At 44.8% G+C, this 18,733-nt stretch overlaps 1 protein-coding gene across 1 annotated transcript in view; it reads left to right on the forward strand.

Annotated features, from left to right (window-relative positions):
* Positions 1-18,733, forward strand: part of SERGEF (secretion regulating guanine nucleotide exchange factor) — a 180,269-nt gene that overhangs the window by 46,748 nt on the left and 114,788 nt on the right. Inside the window, exon 9 of the mRNA XM_054586024.1 lies at positions 1,449-1,615. Within this exon, the coding sequence (XP_054441999.1) occupies positions 1,449-1,615 (167 nt within the window). The remainder of the gene's footprint in view (positions 1-1,448; positions 1,616-18,733) is intronic.

Below are 18,733 nucleotides of genomic sequence, written 5' to 3' on the forward strand. Positions count from 1 at the left end.
CCCTTTTTGAAGGAGCTCAGAAGTCGGGTTCCTGTGAACTTCTTGTTATCCATGTTGGTGTCCAGGAGCAGGCTGATCTTGAGAACCATATCCCTGCAGAGCCCTGCATCCCTGCAACAGTCTGACATTTCCCCTGTGAGTCTGGTTGTTTTTAGCTGACACTATGAGCCATATGTTGAATGTGGGGCCAGATGAAGCTTTGCTACTAAACACAGAGTATGTAGTAGATTTGTCTAGAATTTAATATGCATTACTTGGTGTTTTGTCTCTTAAGCAAAGTTTTTCTTTGTTAAAATAAACATGTATAAAGAATTTATACAGCGCACATGGTTATGCATATTTATTGCAGAGAATCTGTTAATAATCTATGCCTCATCAGATTTTGCATTTCTGTTGAAATAACAAGTGTGGCACTTGGTACGACTGAATGAATTTGGTGAAATTTCTCTTATCTGGGAGAAGAAAGGCCATTTCTCTTTTTCCAAACTTCATTTTCTTCAATCATCTTCAGCACTGGCCAGCTTCCCAGGTGGTGCATCTGGGGAACTGAATGCTTTTCTGGCTGTAAATGATTTTGTCTTTTTTTCCTTCTCGCACTCCCTTCCCTAGCACGCAGAGACACTTGCCTGGGGACTGTTAGAATTGCTCCTTTGAATAAGAGCACGGACTCTGAAAGGCCCTCTGATGTTACACTGAGGGGAAAACATGTGAAACTGGCCATTAATTGAGCTTGAAGTAAGGCCCTAAGAGGTTGTGCCATGGGGCAAATCAGGAGCCTGGGGGACTTCAGGGTGGCTAGTGGGGACCCTGAAGGGGTGAGAGAGAGAGGAGAGCCTGAGAACAAACATCTCGGCAACGAGCTCCGAGGTCCGGGGAGAGAGAAGGTAGGCAGGCCTTACAGCGTCGTGGGTAGGTGTTCTCTGGGTCATGTCCATATCTGTTAAAGTGCAAGCGCATGGGCTTTAGAATCAGTTTCTGTTGACTGGAGCTCCGTTGCCCACCACTTATTTGATCTCGAGCAAGTTCTTTCACCTCTCCGAGCCTCAGTTTCCCACACCTGTAAAATGTGGATACTTGTACTTTCTTTTTTTTTTTCAGTCCTCACCTGAGAATATTTTATTATTGATTTTAGAAAGAGGGGAAGGGAGGAGGAAAGAGAAAGAGAGAAACATCGGTTGGTTGTCTCCCATACACACTCCAGCCAGGGACTGAACCTGCAATCTTGGTATGTGGCCTGGCCGAGGATCAAACCCACAGCCTTTTATCGTACAAGACAGCATTCCAACCAACACCTGGCTAGGGCTTCTCGTGCTTTCTTTACAGGCAGATAGGCTCCTGGGATATAGTACTTGGTACTAAAATAAATGTTCACACTTTCTGTTGTAATTCAGTGCCTATCCATGAGAGCTGTGGAATGTAGCCTTAACTCAAATAATGTTTGTTTTCAGAAACTGCCAAGGTGTTTACTTGGGGCCGAGCGGACTACGGTCAACTAGGGAGGAAGCTGGAGTCTCCTGAAGTCTGGAAACCAGAAGAGCAGGGGTCACCGCTCCCCTGCTCGAGTCCGCAGAAGAGCACGCCTTTGTCTCTGCACTGCCTAACAGGAGCAACTGAGGTAGGAGGTGACTTCCCAAAGACGAGATGCATCTCTTTTCCTTGACTTTCAGTGAAGCATTTATCAAGTTCCTACTGTGTGTGTATATTCCAGGCAATATGGTAGGTTCCGTACAGGAATCTGAAAAAGATCCTTGCCTCAAGTTGCTTGTGGTTTAAGATGGTAGATAAGGCAGTTATCCAGATAATTACACTGCAGGGCAGACTGTGTGTAACACCTTTAGAGAGGTTCCAGGTACTCTGGGTCTACTTCAGGAGTGAATTCCGGGGGCAGGGATTAGGTTAGGCTTTGAGGGGGACATGGCTTTGAGCTCTGCCGTGAGGATGGGTCAGACATAAAACAAGCAGCTATAGAAGAGGACTTTTCAGGTGGGCACAACACCTTGACCAGAGTCATGGGGTTAAGGAAAGTAAAGAAAGTGTTTGGGGGCCCCCTGGAGCTTGGGTTGTCTGTGCCGGCAAATGCGAGGTGACATCAGAAAGATGGGGTGGAGTCTGATGGGGGGGGGCGGCCTTTATACTGAGCTCAGTATTTTTGTGCTTCTGTTTATATTTCCCAGTGTGGAAAACACTAGTTCATTTGCTTATTCAAGCCCCTGCAGTTCCCTGAAATGTCTCGAATTTCTACATTTAAGGCAGGAGTCTTAATTTCTCCAGGGTGTGTGCTTCTGTTACTAAATTTTACTTTACTGCTGTTCTTATAAAAAAAAGAAAAAAAGAAAGAAAAATAAAAGGCTTGGTTTTTAGAGAAGAATGAGGATGGCCACACAGGAAATGTGCCTCTGAACCCAAGCTGACTTGATAAAGGAATTCAGTCTTCATTCAGAGTCTGTCAAAAAAATTAATAAGCTAGTGAGACTTCTGTAATTAGCAGCAGACTAATTACAACCCTGGCCATACCTACAGGGCTTCCCTTCCCCCAGGGCCTGCCTGGCCTCCTCCTTCTGGGTATGTAGGACGGTCTCCATTTCTGCCTCACATCTCAGCCCTGGTCCTCCTGGGCCTTCCCTCAGTGCTGCGCAGAGTCTGTCTGTCTTTCTCACTCTCTTTCTTTAATTGAAGAGGCACTAAACAACACAGCAACGACAGTCTGGACATGGTAATAATAATAATAATAACAAAACAACCATCCATAGTCTTACCACCCTCACACAATTACATTTGTTTTTGTATAGGTATATGTGCATCCTTTACAAAATTATTTATAATGTTTTGTATTGTCTTCATTTATTTGACCATGAATGCTTTGCTTTGTTTTTCTTGGTCTTTAAGATCACTTGAAATGGCTCTTACATGGTTGGGAGGTTTGGGGATTTTCCGAATCATTCTTTGAATGTTGGACATTGAGATCATTTCCTTTTTTATTTGTATTTTTTGGGCACCATCGCGGACTCTGCAGTGAATACCCTGTTGTATTGTTTCTTGAAGATACAGTCGTGGGCATGAAATTGCGGGGATGAAGGCCATGAGCATCTTTATGACTTCTGCTGTATTTCTCTGGATTCCGTTGGAAAGAAGTTGTCTCTACCAGCAGCGAATGAGGGAAATGCAGAATTTAAGGTTTTGCCTGCTTAGCGAGTTCAGGCGCTGAGACTTGGTACATAAGGCTTTATTTTAGACTCTTCTTGCTAAGACTTTGTGCTCAGGTAGCATAGCAGCGGCAGAGAGGTTTCATGGATTTTTTTGAGTCTCTGGTTTTACTGGCAAGATGAGGATAACAATACCGACCACCGAAGGTCTCTAATGAGGATTCCTTGCAAAGTTCTTGGCATGTGGCAGGAACTCACGCAGTTATTGCTGCGTCCTTTATCTTCTTCCCCTTCGAAGCCATTTAAGGCCCTGTGGAGGCCACAATGTGCAGCACTGTGACAGACATGGCCAGTGCAAACACATAGCCGAAGAGCCTGACAACGGTGTGACTTTTAGTGAGCTTCGTAGCGGGGCCATCTGAGGAGTTGGCGTGGGCCCTGTGGCAGCTTCATTCAGAGTCCCCTTCCACCTCTGCTCTAGCCTTTGGGGTGCTGGTGTGTATTCTCACTGGTCTCACTGCAGGTTCAGCCTCCAGGCTGTTTTCTGTACGTGAACTGGGGCTGGGAATGACCTCTACTGTTGATATCCGGGTCTGCCCTATCTATTTGCCTGAGGCCCAGAGCCAAGCCAGTGTGAGCAGCTATAAGCTATTAGGAGTAGTTGTCAAGCCCAAATGCCATTTTAAGCCCCATTGATTCACCTTGGACATAACATGGTATTACAGTGGCAGGGGCTTGGCTAGGGAGGTGCAGGGACGCCTGGGGAGATAGGTACAGCCTTGGACTGAGTTGGATTCCTGATCTTCAAGGACCTGAGTGTGGCCCTTAGCTGACCAATTGCCTTCTTTACGTCTAAGGGATAAGCTGGAGGAGGAGTGAGCTGTCTGGGCTGGGGCCTTAGGTTGGATGTCTGCCCAGAAGGGTCCAGAGGGGCAGCCAGGCAGGAGTGGAAAGCGCAGGTAGATAGAGATGGACTGTGATGTAAGCATCTCTTCCTGAGAACAAAAGAAAGCAAATAAACACACTGTTACCCGGTGGTTGCTACGGGCCAAGCAGTGTGATAAATGCTTTCTAGGTATGATTTCATCTTCACAGTAAACCTGGGCACAGGTTGTACTCACAGCTTTACGAATAAGGAGACAAAGGCTCAGAATGGGAAGCCACTGGCCCGGGATCACACTGTATGTAAACAACGGGGCTGGGACTTGGACTTGAAGTACTTGAAGCTCACATTTTTTTGTATAAATGAAGTAAAATAGCATATGTCATTTTACATGTTTATCCCCACCTGGGTGAAAGTTCTGGAAGTCTGAGATTCAGGTTTCTGATTCCCTGAGAGTCTCATTATTTTCCTTTCGAGCTGTGTCTCATCCACGGCCTGAGAAAGACTTGGAGATTTTGGACCTGGTGGACCTTCCTTTAATGTTCTTACAGCGGTGAAGACTATGTGTTTCATGCTCTGTCAGCTTCGCCTTAGACGCGGGCCTCTCTAGCCACTCTTGGAAAATTCCAGGCACAGCACAGCAATTGGGATTAATCCCCCTGTGCACACGTGAGCGTGTGGGCGGACAGGTTTGTATGTTCCCTGACAGCAAACATGCACCACAGCAGCTTTTTGCTTTCCAAGCCCTAAGTGGGGCTGCTACCTGCACATTTCCTGTGGAACATTGGCTCTAAATTCCACCCAAAGATGGGAGCCTGCATTCTGCAGTTGGGCAGAAGTGTTTGCGCCCACTAAGTGGGCACATCAGGGCTCCCCCGAGGTCCTGAAGCAGGTAGAGCCAGGCATCTGGTGTGTTAGTGGACCCATCAGGAGACCTGCTTGACTGAGGGTGAGCAGCCTCTGAGGGACAAGGTCTAAATATCTGGGTTCTAGGTCTGGTTTTGCCCTGACTGACTGAATTTGGGCAAGCCCCCTTTCCTCCTGCACCCTTAGTTCCCCCATATGTAGGTTGGGACCTGTAGACTAGGTGATTCCTAGGTGAATATAGAGTCTTATAGATCTAAGAGTCCCTTCCATCTGTGACTCTTATTTTATATAAGTGATCACTACTTAAATTTGTGACTCCTGCCCTGGAGTCCCTCAATTGTCATAGCCAAGATCACTTAACCCCTAGCTGCTGGCCTCAACTTTGGCATGTTAACCAATGTTAACATTTGGGAATGTTAACCAATCCAGAAGTTCCAGGCTTCAGTTCCATTTGAGCTTTTTGCTCTGCCTTTTCGCCTTGGCTCTGTGCTGTGAACTTGTTCCTTGTCCCCAGGGCCTTCTGCTCCAGTTTAGGTCATTGGGACTTAGTCTGATGCTCCCACCTGGTCCCCCCAGGACTTGCGGTCAGGTTTTGACTCCCATCTCTGTGGGCTCTGCCCTTACTGCCGGGGGCAGGCAGGCCTTGGTGACACCACCTTCCTGGCTTCCTCGCCCACTGTCCCCTTCAGGCTCGGTGTGTGCTGACCCACCTTTCCTGCTCACCCGCGCGTTGGCCACACAGTGGTGATGGGTGGGGCGGTGGATACAAAGATAAAGAATACATGTCTCTGCTCTGCAAGAGCTTCCAGGTACGTAAATAAATCGTTACTGTACGGGGTGAAAAGTGCTATTAGAGGTAGATTAGACAGGCCAAGGGAGCAGTGAAGATGGACTAATTTATTCTGAGGACACTAATAAAAAGAAGTATTATCTGAACTCGGCTCTTAAAAATGAGTAGGAGTCTAGAAAAGGGAGAAGGGCATTGCAGGCAGAGGGGACAACATGAACTAACACTGCGAATCTGCATCTGCTTTAACTCCTGGTGCAGCCAGGATCCTGCCCCTTCCAGGGGTCCAGCCCACTTTTGCAGCCTGGCCGCCTGTCTAGCCCGTCCCTTCACTGCCATCCCCCCTTCTGCTAGGACTACCTGTCTGAAGGAAAATAACTTTCACATGCGTGATCTCGTCCGATCCCAGTGCAATGCTGTGCGATAGGCCAGAATAGGAATGGTTACCCACTTTTCATAACCGAGGAAACCGGGGCCCAGAGAGACTAGCTAGGTCTTAGGAGAAGACCCGAGGCAAGCAGCCTGATTCTCGGTGTTTCTGAGGGCCTTGCTCTGGGCTCAGTCTGCAGCCATGGCCCTGAGTCACGTTGCTGGTTTAAATTCTGCCCACGTTTGGTTGAGGAGCACCAAATCCCAGGGAGGGAGCTCAGTGTATACGTGCACGTGTGCGCACACACGCAGCCGTCGGAGCAGGAGCAGGAAATGCGGAAATAAACATGAGTTGAACCAGGGATTGGGTAACTGTCAAGCCCAAATGCCATCAGCCCCCATTTTGCTGCGGGACTAAAACTGTTTGTTGGAGGATCAACCTGTGCACAGGGTCTAAGTGAAATCTGTCAGAACGAGTGGGAAAGGAGCTATTTTTAGTTTGCAGAGTCACTCACTCAGCTGTGTTAGCTGAGGTTTGAGCCAGTCCCCTACGCTTTCCACAGTGTTATTTCTGAAGGAGAAATACCACTTGAATGCAGTGTAAAACCCATTAATGAACCTGGAAGTTTCCAGGGCGTCTTTGTCCTGCAGCTCCTCCGGAAGGCTGCCTTTCCTGAATGACCTTCCTTCTTTCCTATATTTAATGCATTTCTAATTTTAAGTTTGTGTCAAGACCGTGGGACTTTGGTGCCCTAAATAACACAGAAACCTACCACCAGCAATCAGCTGAGTCCGGAGGGCTCTGGCAGAATTGAAAACAGCCTGAAAAAGCATTTCCAAGTCGCTCTCTGGTAAGTGATGGCAGCATCACTGCAGTCCTTCGAGGAGCAGCAGGTCTCTGGGACCGCGGGCCCGGGCAGCCCAAGCCTTCCAGGTGCAGCAGGTTTTGGAGGCCTCCGCAAACGCGGGAGCAGGGTTCTCCCAGAGGCTCTTTTGTTGGAGATTAGAAAGGCCAACACCTCTGCGCTGTAGCTGCTGACCTCACAGGAGAAATGACCCAAAACACACCTCAAAGCGGTGGACTGGATTTGTCTGTGTGAACACTCCAAAGAGAGAAAGAGCCACCAGGCAGGGCTGTGTTGTTTGAAAGAGGTATGATACAGGAGCACTTAGTTACTGTCTGCTATTTTCTCATTTATTTATATTTATCCTCTCTCCTCTCACTGAAATACAAGCTCCAGGAAGGCACAGGCCTATCTGTCTTGTTCAAGCCTGTGTTCTCAGTGTCTAGAATAATTCCCATCACTTTGTAGGTACTTAGTAGATGTTTCCTGACTGAATAAATGAACAATGAATGAAAGAAATGGTACTGGAGGCATGGGGCCCTCTTCCCCTCTTTTTATCTCTCTCTTTACAGTCTGTGCTTTGCAATTCCAGGCCAGCTTGGGAATAGACATTTCCATTTGGGGGCATTTGGGAATCAGATGTCCTGCAGAGCCAGAGAACAGACCCTGTAATGTGTTCAGAGAACCCAGGCAGTTCTTATGAAGCCTGTTGATGATGAGGCTTTCATAGTCTGTCCTGTAGCACTTTACAATTTACCAAGCGCTTTCACACATATTCATCTTTGGTTTTTCTTCTTTTATTCAACAGATGCTTATGTGTGCCTGTCTGTCCAAGCACTACATGAGCCGAGGTGGGGAGCAGAGAAGAGTGGAATAGTTCCTGCCTCAGGCGCTTGTGAGCTAGTGGCAGGGCACAGATAAGTTCATGGCACGACAAGCAGAATGTGAGAAAGGCTGTAAGGGAGAGTCTGACAATGAAAATATGTTGGTCCCATCCCTTCCTCATGTCCTTGGGGACTTTTTCTCTCTTACGTTCAGTCCCCCAGTTCTGTTGGATTCTGCAGGGTCGGGGTGAGGGGTGGTTGGGTTGGGAGGTGGTGACTGGAAAGGCTTCCTAAACTGGAAGCGTTGACATTAAATTAGTTCTCAAGGGAACTAATGTAAAGTAACAGGGGAAACTTGGCAAGAACTTGCATTAAGAGGAAAACAGAGGAAAAGCAGCCAGAGAGACTGAGTATTGACAAGAGAGGGAGCAAGCAAGCCAGGAACTGCAGTGTTGGAGAAGCCAAGGAGATTTCAACAGGAGGTCAGGGAGGTTGAAGATGCAGAACAGACCATGGGATTTGGTGATGGGGGGTGTGACGTCACTTTGGGAAGAAGCCAAGGTGGAAGCCGAAGCAGGGACACAGGAATGAAGGGGTGATGGAAATGCAGGCTGTAGGTGTGAGCGACCCTTTCAGGAGATTCATGGCCAAAGCAAGATGAGAACAACTCAGGAACTTGAAAGGAGAGCCTGGTTTGGCTTAGTTTTGTGAGCCTGGGCGGGGACTGGAATGGGTCAGAAGGCTGCAGGAAAGGATGAGAGAAAGAGAAAAAGCTGAGTAAAGATGCGAAAGGGAAGGCGGTAGCTGGAGCAAGTCCCCCAAGGAGATGAGAGACGGGGTTGAAATCACGGCGAACAGGTTAGTTCTGACAAGAAGAAAGGACACTTTTTCTTTCAGCACAGGAATAAAGTGAAAAGAGGACATGTAAAGATAGGTGTCTGCGGTGGAGGAAAGAAATGCCTTCACTGAAGTGTGTGTGTTCTTTTTCCTCATGTTATATCTTCGCTTTATTTATTCAATAAATGTTTACTGCATCCCACTGTGGGCCATGCACAGAGCAAGGTGCCCAGAATTCACAGAGACCAAGTTGCAGCCCACTACTGTGATACAGAATTTATTAGTAATAGAGTAATTATTAATATGTCCATCTCCAGATCAAACTTCAAGTTCTTTGGGAGCAGACACTGTCTTATTTATCTTTGTATAATTAGGGCAGGACATGGTACAAAGTGAATGATCAGTAGAGGTGCATTAGAAGAAGTGTGAGAGCTCCTATTAGGAGGCTTACGTCTTCCCGGTTCGGTTGAAAGGCAAATTGCTGGTGTGACGAAGCTAGTGTGGGGAGGCCTCCAGCACGTCTGCTAACGACCTGGAACAGAAGAAGACATGACTGGCTCTGACCTCTGAGCGGTGGGTAGGGCAGGTGTGGCTTCCATCATTCTAGGGGGGAGGAAACTGAAGCTCAAAGAGAAAGCTGGCAGAGCTTAGTGCTCCATAGCTCATGGCAGGACAGGGACTCCACCCTGGCGCTCAGAGCCCTCATTTTCTCATTGCCAGCTCTGCACGCCAACGGTTTCCTCTCCGGACGGTTCTGATCAGAATGTGGACCTGGGCTCTGGCGCTGGCTGTCACTAGGTGGTAGCTGGGTCTGATGGAGACCTGATAGTCCTCTCCAGACTCAGTATCTTAGGAAGAAAAGCAAGAGGAAAGGAATCGCTCATTGAGGACTGGGATGGTGCAGTTAACTCAGGGCTGTGGTAGACCATGGTGCTTGCCAGAGCCAGAGGTCTGATGGACCGAGTCTTTCATGCGGGGCGATACCTGGGTTGGATTTTCTGCCCTGTCACCTACAATCCACATGGCTTTGGGACAGTGAAATCATCTCTAAGCCCCACTTTTCTCATCTACCAAGTGGGAGTAATAATATCTGCTTTACCTTGCCCCAGGGTTATGCAAATAGGTTGCAAGTAAGATAAATAATGGATTTTGTAAACTGTAAGGCATTATTCCAAAAAGTTATAATTGGGTTCATAGCATATAAGCAGTTCTATGCTTCCAATGGAGAATTTGTTTTAAGTATGGACCAGAGCTGCCCTTTAGTCTTAATCACTTGACATCTTAGGAGTTACACAGAACCAGCTTGGGTCTTGTGGTAAACACTTCTTAGAATCAGAACCACGGAGCACAGTGTAGGCCTTATGCTTGGTAGCCGATCTCCGCGCAGTGCCGGAGAGCGTGAAAGCCTGTGGAGGTAGCCCTTAGCGCTGACGGCAAGGATGTCTCCCGCTTGCTTTCCCTCGCAGCAGAGGAAATTTGTCAGCACTGATTTAAAGTCCCAGTGACCTCCTGTGTCAGCACCACTCTCTGCAGCATTAGAACTGCCCCAGTCCGCACCCTGGGTCACCCGGGAGCTATCCAGCTGTCCTTTGTTGCATTTGACCTTGAAAACTGGGCGTTCCAGGGTGAAAGTAAATCAAGCAGAGGTTCAGAGCCAGAGCACAAAAGTCAGTGAGGGTTTGAAGGAGGCTGCAGTGGTTTGATGAGATGCAAGGTCTGTGAAGTCTGAGTGAGCTGTGCCTGAATTGGTTGTCTGGGGAACTAAAACAACCTTCATTTCTACCCCTGTTCCCCTGGTTTGGACCCCCGTATCTGTTGCCTGATTATGGTGACACCCCCTTAGGTGAAGATTCTCTGTCTCTAGCCTGGCTTTATTCTAGCTTTCCCACTCAGCTGCCAAAATGATGTACTAAAATATAAATCTGATCAGGCTATGTTCCTACTTTTTTTTTTTTTTTTTTTTTTAAGATTCTTAGAAAATACAGGAAACATTCATTCCCACAACAAACACTATAGGAAACCTACTATATCGAAGAAACTCCGCCAAGCCTTTAGCATATATTGGAGAATAAGGCCCAGCCTCTGTCCTCAAGGGACAGGTGAAACACATAACCCATAATCCTCACAGCCAGTTTGTGAAGAATGAGTTATGAGAGTGTAAGTTCAGGATCGCTGCTGGCCTTGTTCACCACTGGATCCCCATCACCTTAATTAATGCCCAGCATGCAGTAGGTACTCAGTACATGTTACAGGGTTGAATGTATGCTCTTACTTTTTAATGGCTTCCCATCCTTGGTGAAGTCCAAAGTCTCTGGCTCGTTATAAGTTCTTCTGATCTCACCCCTGTTGGGATACCCAGCCTCACCTTGTACCAGTCTCTCTCTTGCATTATGCAGCTCATCCATACCAAACCATCGAAATCTTCCTGTTGTTTGATACTTCTGGGCCTTTGCATATGCTGGTTCTTCTGTTTCCCTTTGCCCTTGGTGCCACGGACAACTACTCCCTGTCCCCCAGTGGGACAAGGATGATGCCTTATATTCCTCTCAGTGTTCCTACCATGCAGCCTGACAAACTTGCCTCTTTTGTCTCTCTGTGTTGTGTTTTTCTTCGCTTGGCATGATCACCCACCTTCCTTGGCTCTGTGGAGCCCTGGAGCCCTTTACCACCTTCCCGCTACGCTGCTTGTCCGTGAGCCTCTTGAGAGTCCAAATCTGGACTTCGTTGGGCTGCCAGAGGCCTGGCTCCTTGGCTGTGATGGGTCCTGGCCTTCCTTTGGCCTTTCTTCAACATCTTCTACCCCGCACATTGGCCCCATCCAGACAGCTGGACCTCTCCGCCAGTTCCCCTTGCATGAGAACCCTGCCCTGAACAGAGAGTGGATTTTGTCAGTGCCGGTTCCTGGTGCCTGGACTCTGTGTCCTGGACCTCCAGTCACTGTTTGGGACCTTGTTCTGAATGGCTGATTCCTTGGTAGAACACATCTGCTGGATTCTAAGTGTTGTTGCCGCTCAGAGCTTCCTGCTCAGAGGCGTGCTTGATATTGGCACTGGCCTGCATCAGACCAGGCCCTTTGGCACTTTGCAGTAGGTAGCTGCCTTAGGAGCCAGCCCTGTAGTCACTCCTCTTCCCCAAAGGTTATCCCCATCTAGTTCTAGCCTTTTTTTGGCCTGCCGTATCCTGAGCCACTGCGCCTTACCTGGTGAGTACCCCTTGAAACAGATAAAGAGGAAACATTGCTGTTGCCGCTTCTAAGGAAGAAAACCCAGCCCATTTTGTCGGGTTGCAGGCTTCAGAATGCCAAGATCCCAGACTCATTGATGGAAGGACCACTGAGTTGTGGCTAGAAGAAGTTAGTTTTGTATGATGACAACTCCCTTCGGTGATGTAGTGGGTCTCTCTGTGGGAACGCTGCAGGCTGCTGTTTGGGAGAGAGCACTTTTTACTGGGTGCTTGGTATCATCCCAGATTGAGGGAGGCTGGCTACGGGTAGCAGAAATGGAAGGAATCAGAGATGTCTTTGTGAAAAGAGCAGCTGCCATGACAATCGATCGTGAAGCGTCTGGCTTTTCAGAGGGGCCAGAAGTGTAAGGGGAAAGGAAAGCAGCAAGCATGGTGGGGGCCCACTTACAGGTGCCAGGAGGCTGCGTGGAGCAGCCATGGAGGCCTTCCCACGTGCCACTCCAGGCTGGCTGGGGGCGGTTGCTCGTGGCTGCTGAAGGGAGTGCATGGGTCATGGTAGCCAACCCTCCCAGGACTGAGGGAGGGGAGTTCCTCAGTCCAGAACGGTAATTGAGTCACTCTTGAGTATCTTCTCTGAGGTTTTATTTCCATGTGGTCCCTTTTGGGTAAGACTTTTTTTTGTCAATAGCCAGGAGCATACACATTATTTGAGGATACAGTCTGCATGAAGGAGCAGTAAACAGGAGAAGGACTTGGAAGAATCAAAAGACTTTTCATTGTGGCTTTGATTTTTGGACAAACTGCATTACTTCTTGAAGCCTCAGATTTTGCATCTGTCGTATATAATAATACTTATTAGGCCTTCCTCTCCAAGTTGTTGTCAAAATGGTGTTATGGATGTGAAAATACTTTATAAACTATGAAGCAATAAACAAATGTAAGTTATGTCAGTAGATTTCTTTGTCATATCCAACCTTCTATGGGTGCTCAGGTCTTGTAGCTCTTTGGAAAGCATTGTCAGATATCATGGAGCTGGAGTTTGGTATGAATCATTTTTATGATCTTTGTGTTCCTCTTCACCCATTAGTATTTACCAAGTACCCAGAATGTATTCAAGCCGTGGACTTGGAATGTGACAACAGGGAGGACACCGAGTCCTCCAGCTTTCTAAATGGGATGTGAATGATAGTATAAATCTCCTACAGATAAGAGCTGAGGACTCAGGAACAGAGAGATCTAGAAGCAGCATCAGGAAGAGCATTGTTGGCCATCTCTGGAGTCTTTGGGAGATCTTCTTAGCAGAGATGAAATTAGATGACTGGGGAGACTGAGGGCTGGTGGTTGAGAAGTCAAGCCTCTTTCAGCTTCCGAAGGATCTATATGGGAAGAGGCTTGTTCCTTCTAAGGCAATAAACCTGGGGATGGTGTTGGCAGGCTTGGGTTTGAGCTGCGGTTGGCAGGTAAGAAGGACTTGATTGGAAACAATAAGATTTTTTGGAAATAATAATGATAGCTTCTATTTGTTAAACATCGACTGTGTACCACATATTGTGCTAATCACTGTATAAACATCACTTTCAATTTTTACTGCATTCCTATGTATCAGTATACTATTTTATCATCATTTTGTAGATTAGGAAACCAAAACTCAGGGAAGTTAACTTGTTTAAGGACGCAGCTAGGAAATAGCAGAGCTAACACAGTGGCAGTGTGGTAGGCCAGAGGATGTAGACTAACGCGGTGGCAGCAAGGGTGAGTTTCCGAGGGTGTCAACCTCTTACCTGCAAATCCAACTTGTACCACTTTACAAGGCTCAGATTAGGTTTATGCAGTTGAATCTTTTTTGAACAACTCCAGGTGTCATTTCAAGCATAAGCCACTTGAGGATAGGTACCCTGTCTTGGTTGAGGATGGAGCTTTAGCACATGGCACAGTGCCTTTCAGAAAGCAAGCCATTAGAATTTCTTACAGAATTGAATGGAAACCCCTCTTCACTTGTCTGAGCCATGCGTTTCTGTATGATTCGACTCTAACATCTGATCATGTTGTGTGTGGTGATCTTCCAGGGAAGAGCATATGGTGTTACAGAGTGGGCACCGCATTTTAGGATTAAAAAAAAAAAATCTCGTACCCTGTTGGACAGGGGATGAGCAGCTGGGTCACGTAGCAGGCACTTGTAAAAGCCACCTTTGGAGCTCCGCCCACCCTGAAGCAGGCTTGGAGAGGTCTGCCCCGGGGATAGCTGCTGCGGTGGCTACCATGGTGTGGTGCGGGAGTTTGGAGGGAGAAGAGCAAAACAGAATGCTGACTCCTCCAGTGTCTCAGCATGAGGGCCATAGAAACAAAAGCACCTCTCACAGTCTGCAGCTCTCTGTTCCTCAGACGCCTATTTAAGGGGAAGAGCGCAGAGGCACACAAATGGCACCTTTGCCTTTGCACCCCTCAAGGTGAAATTTGCACTACTGCACAAGGACTTGTGGGAGCAGTTCCTTAGTTACTGCCGTACAATGCATTTATCACCTGCTCCCCGGGCACATTTTGCCAAGCTGCATCAAGTCCCCGTTCCTTCCTTTACTCTGTGATGATGATGCATCTGGTGGTGGCAGCCTCCCTGATCAGAGTTTGTTGTATAGCGGAAAGAGCAATGTGTTAGCTAATAATGACAGCAGGTACCTGTCCTGGTGGGTTGCCTGGTTCTCTGCTAAGCACTTTCTAGACATCATTTCTTTAATCCTCATGACAACTCAGCAGAGTTTGGGTTATTATTTCTGTGTGTAGATGAGGTAAGTGAGGCTCACTGGTGGTCACTTTTCCAAGGCCACATGGCTAGTAAGTGACAGAGTTGTGCTTAAAACCCAGATCCTGCTGCACATCCTATGCTATGAGATACCAGTGTTAATTCTCTGGGGGACCTGGGGCCGGACACCCTGCTTCCTTCGGGCTCAGCTTCCTAATCCATGTGATGAGAAGCAGTTCCAAAGGTTTTTCCAGAGCTCTAAGGCCCATCCGTTCTGGTTAGGTTAGAACGTTCACCTATCTGGAGGCTGATTTTTTTTTAGCTTTGAGATTTTTTAATTTTTATTTTATAATGGCAGGCTAGCTGCTATATTTCCATAGCAACAACATTAATACAGGCAATTAAAACTATACATAGTGTAAAAAAGTATGGATCAGTATTGTCTCATAGAACTTTCTGTGATGATGGAAATGGTTTGTGTCGGCCCAGTATAATAGCTGATAAACACATGTGACTACAGAGCACTTGGAATGTGGCTAGTGTGACAGAGAGTCTGAATTTTAAATTTTATTTTAGTTTAATTTAAATATAAATTGCCACATGTGGTTAGTAGCTACTGTATTGGACAGTGCAGGTATAGATGGAATGATCACATAAAACCAAAGAGTGGATAGGTTTTTCCATTCCCATCTCATCTTTGTCTTCTATAGCTCAACTAAGGCTTCTGATTTCCGTGTTGATTTTTACAGAGGTCTAATATTAAAATGTTCCTGCATTTGTATTATGCTTTCAACTTTCAACACACTCAAACATACATTATTACATCATCCCTCAGTAAGAAAACTGAGGCACAGGGGAGTTAAATGTACTACTAGGAGGTGTAAATAATTTCGTGTGAATAATTTTTTTGGCAGAGAACTAGGTTTGGAAACTTAGGTCTTCTGATTCCTAGCCAGGTTTTCTTTAGTTTTCCTATCATTGGTGTGGCATAGAATAGAGACACTCTGCTCATTAGAGAAAATTCTTTTAATGTTAGGTGGGGGATTTTTTTCTTTTCATTTGATAACTTTCAGTACTATTTGACTTTTTAAACTCTATATAGGCATTATCTTAATAATAATAATAATGATGATGATGATGATGTAGATATTTGGAAGGATTGTATGAAATGCTGGGAGGGGGCACATTGGAGCTGTTTCTGTGCAGAATTGTCGTGCTTGTCAAACAGAGAGAGGCAGGTTTTCATGTGGGGTCCAAGGTCTAGAGAGAATTGAATCCCATCTTGATTTCTGGTAATGGTGGAGTAGATCTTTCAGACCAACCATTCCACAGAAAAATGACTGTAACCTCAGACAAAATGTAAAAAGAACTCCCTGAAGGAACAAGAGAGTGACCAAAAGCAGGCCCATTCTTCACAAGTGCCAAAGGCCTAATAGTCAAGGAAAGACTGAGGAACTATTCCACATTGAATGATTCTAAAGAGATATGGCAACTCAGTGACATGTACAGTTGTGAACTGGACCCTTTTGTTATAAATGACATTACTGGAGCAACTGATGAAACCTAAATGAATCCTGAAGTTTCATTGGCAGTTACAGTGTTAATTTTTTAGTTTTGATGGTCAAATTGTGTTATTTAGAGAGTGTTGTCAGTTTTGGTGACAAACACACTTTGGAATGGCATCCATTTGGTAACTTGCTCAGAAATAGATCAGAAAAAATGGAGAAAGAGAAAGAAGGGAATGTAGAGAAAAGATGGTTAACTGTTAATATTTGGGGAATATGAGTGAAGGGTAAACAGGGGCTCTTTGTATAGTTTTTGCAGCTTTTCTCTAACTTTGAATTTATTTCAAAATAAGATTTTTTTTTTTTTTTTTTTTGCCCTGGCTGATGAGGCTCTGTTGTTTGGAGCATTGTCCCATATACCAAAAGTTTGGGGGTTTGATTCCCAGTCAGGGCACCATACTGAGGTTTGCATATTCAATCTGTGGTTGGGGCATGTAGAGGAGACAACCAGTCAACGTTTCTCTCTCACATCAATGTCTCTCTCTCTCCCCCTCCCTCTTTCTCTCCCTCTAAAATTAATAAACATATGAAAAAATTTTAAAAATAAGATTTTTAAAGACCTCATCCTGAACAATAATGAAAATAGAACACATCAGCATTTGTGGGGTGCAGCTAAAGCAGTGCTGTGAGGGAAATTTATGTCTTTAAGTACACATATTAAAAAAGAAGGAAAAACTAGATTCAGTGACTTAAGGTTCCCCTTTTAGAAACTGGAAAAAGAAAAATAAACCCAAAATAAGTAGAAAGAAGGAAATAATAAAGGTAAGAACAGAAATTAATGAAATAGAAAGCAGACAAAAGTAGACAGAAATACTAAAGCCAAAAGCAATTCTTTGGAAATATCAATAAAATTGATAAATATGAGCTGAACTAATCAAGAAGAAGAAAAGAGATCACAGAATGCTGGAATCAGGAGTGAAGTAGGTGTGTCACTAGAGAGTCTACAGACATTAAAGGATATTAAGGTAATATTATGAATAACTTTGTGCCAATAAATTTAGCAACTTAGATAAAATAAATGAGTTCTTTGAAAAAAGACAGTTTAGCAAAAGTGACAGAAGATAAAATAAAAAATCTGAATGTCAATATAGCTATTAAAGAAATCAATTTATTAATAAATTTTTTACAAAGACTCCTTTAGGCTAGGATAGTGTAACTGATAAATTTTATCAAATATTTAAGGGAAAACACATGTTTTTATATAAAATCTTTCAGAAAATATAGGAGTGGACACTTTCCAACTCATTTTATGAAGTCAGTATTGTCCTTATACCAAAACCCAACAAAGATTTACAAACAAACAAAAATTATAGACTTCTATCCCTTACAAACATAGACACAGAAATTTTTAACAAAATATTACCAAATCAAATCTGCCAATACATCATGATTGAACTGCATTATCCCAGGAATCGAAGCTTGCTTTAACATTTGAAAAAAAATTAATGTAATTCACCATATTGACAAAATTAAGGAGGAAAACCATATAGTCATTTCAGCAGGTACAGGGAAAGTGTTGACAGAGCCACGGTGAGCTATCACCTCATGCCTGTTGTGATGGCTATCACCAAAAAGACAAAGCGATCACCTTGTCAAAGTGTTGACAAGGGTGTGGAGAAAAAGGAGTCCACGTACAGTGCTGATGGGAATGTGAATTGGTACAGACACTATGGAAAACAAAATGTAGGTTCCTGAAAAATTCAAAATTCAAAATAGAACTGCCAGATGATCCAGCAATCCCACTTCCGGCTATATACCCGAAGTAAATGAAATCAATGCCGTTTAGAGATATCTGCACTTTCATGTTCATTGCAGCAATATCCATAGTGGACAAGATATGGAAACAACCTAAATGTCTATTGATGGATGAACGCATCAAGAAAATATGATACACACATACACACACACACACAGAATGTTGTCCAGCTTTAGTAAAGAAGGAAGTCTTGCCTTTTGTGACATGGATAAAATGGAGGACATTATTGTAAATGAAATAAGCCAGACACAAAAAGGCAAATACTGCATGAGCTCACTTATATGTGGAATCTAAAAAAACTGAACTCATAAAAAAATCAGAGTAGAAAGGTGGTTGCCAGCAGCTGGGATGTGGAGGAAACAGGGAGGTGTTGGTCTAAGGACACAAAGATTCAGTTACGTGAGGTGATAAACCTGGAGATTAGTGTGTATTATGGTCACTGCAGTTAAAAATTTTGTGTACTTGAAACTTGCTGAGAGAGATCTTAAGTGTTCTTACTACACACACACAGACACACGCAAATAGTAACTGTGAGGCGTTGGATGTGTTAATTAGTTTGATTATGGTAATCACTTTACAATGTATATGTATATTCAATTATACTGTATATCTTATATACATTTTTTAATTTGTCAACTATACTTTAAAGCTGGAAAAAATTAACACATTTGTGACGAAAACTCAGGGCAAATTAGAAATAAAAGGGGACTTCTGCTGTCTGATAAAGGGCATTTATAAAAGGCAAATTTCATAATTAATGGTGAAAAATTGTGTTCCTCCTAACATTTAAATAAAGCAAGTATGTCCTCTCTCACTGTTAAATTGCACAGAGGGTCTAGCCAGCATAAAGTAAGAAAAAGCAATAAAGGCTTAAAAATCAGAAAGGGATAAATAGATATGTTTTGATTCACAGGTAACATAATTGTTAACAAAAAAA

Source organism: Pteronotus mesoamericanus, unplaced genomic scaffold (genome assembly GCF_021234165.1).
Source record: "Pteronotus mesoamericanus isolate MK-2021 breed Mesoamerican mustached bat unplaced genomic scaffold, CSHL_Meso_final contig_90, whole genome shotgun sequence".
NCBI classification, from domain to species: Eukaryota; Metazoa; Chordata; class Mammalia; order Chiroptera; family Mormoopidae; genus Pteronotus; species Pteronotus mesoamericanus.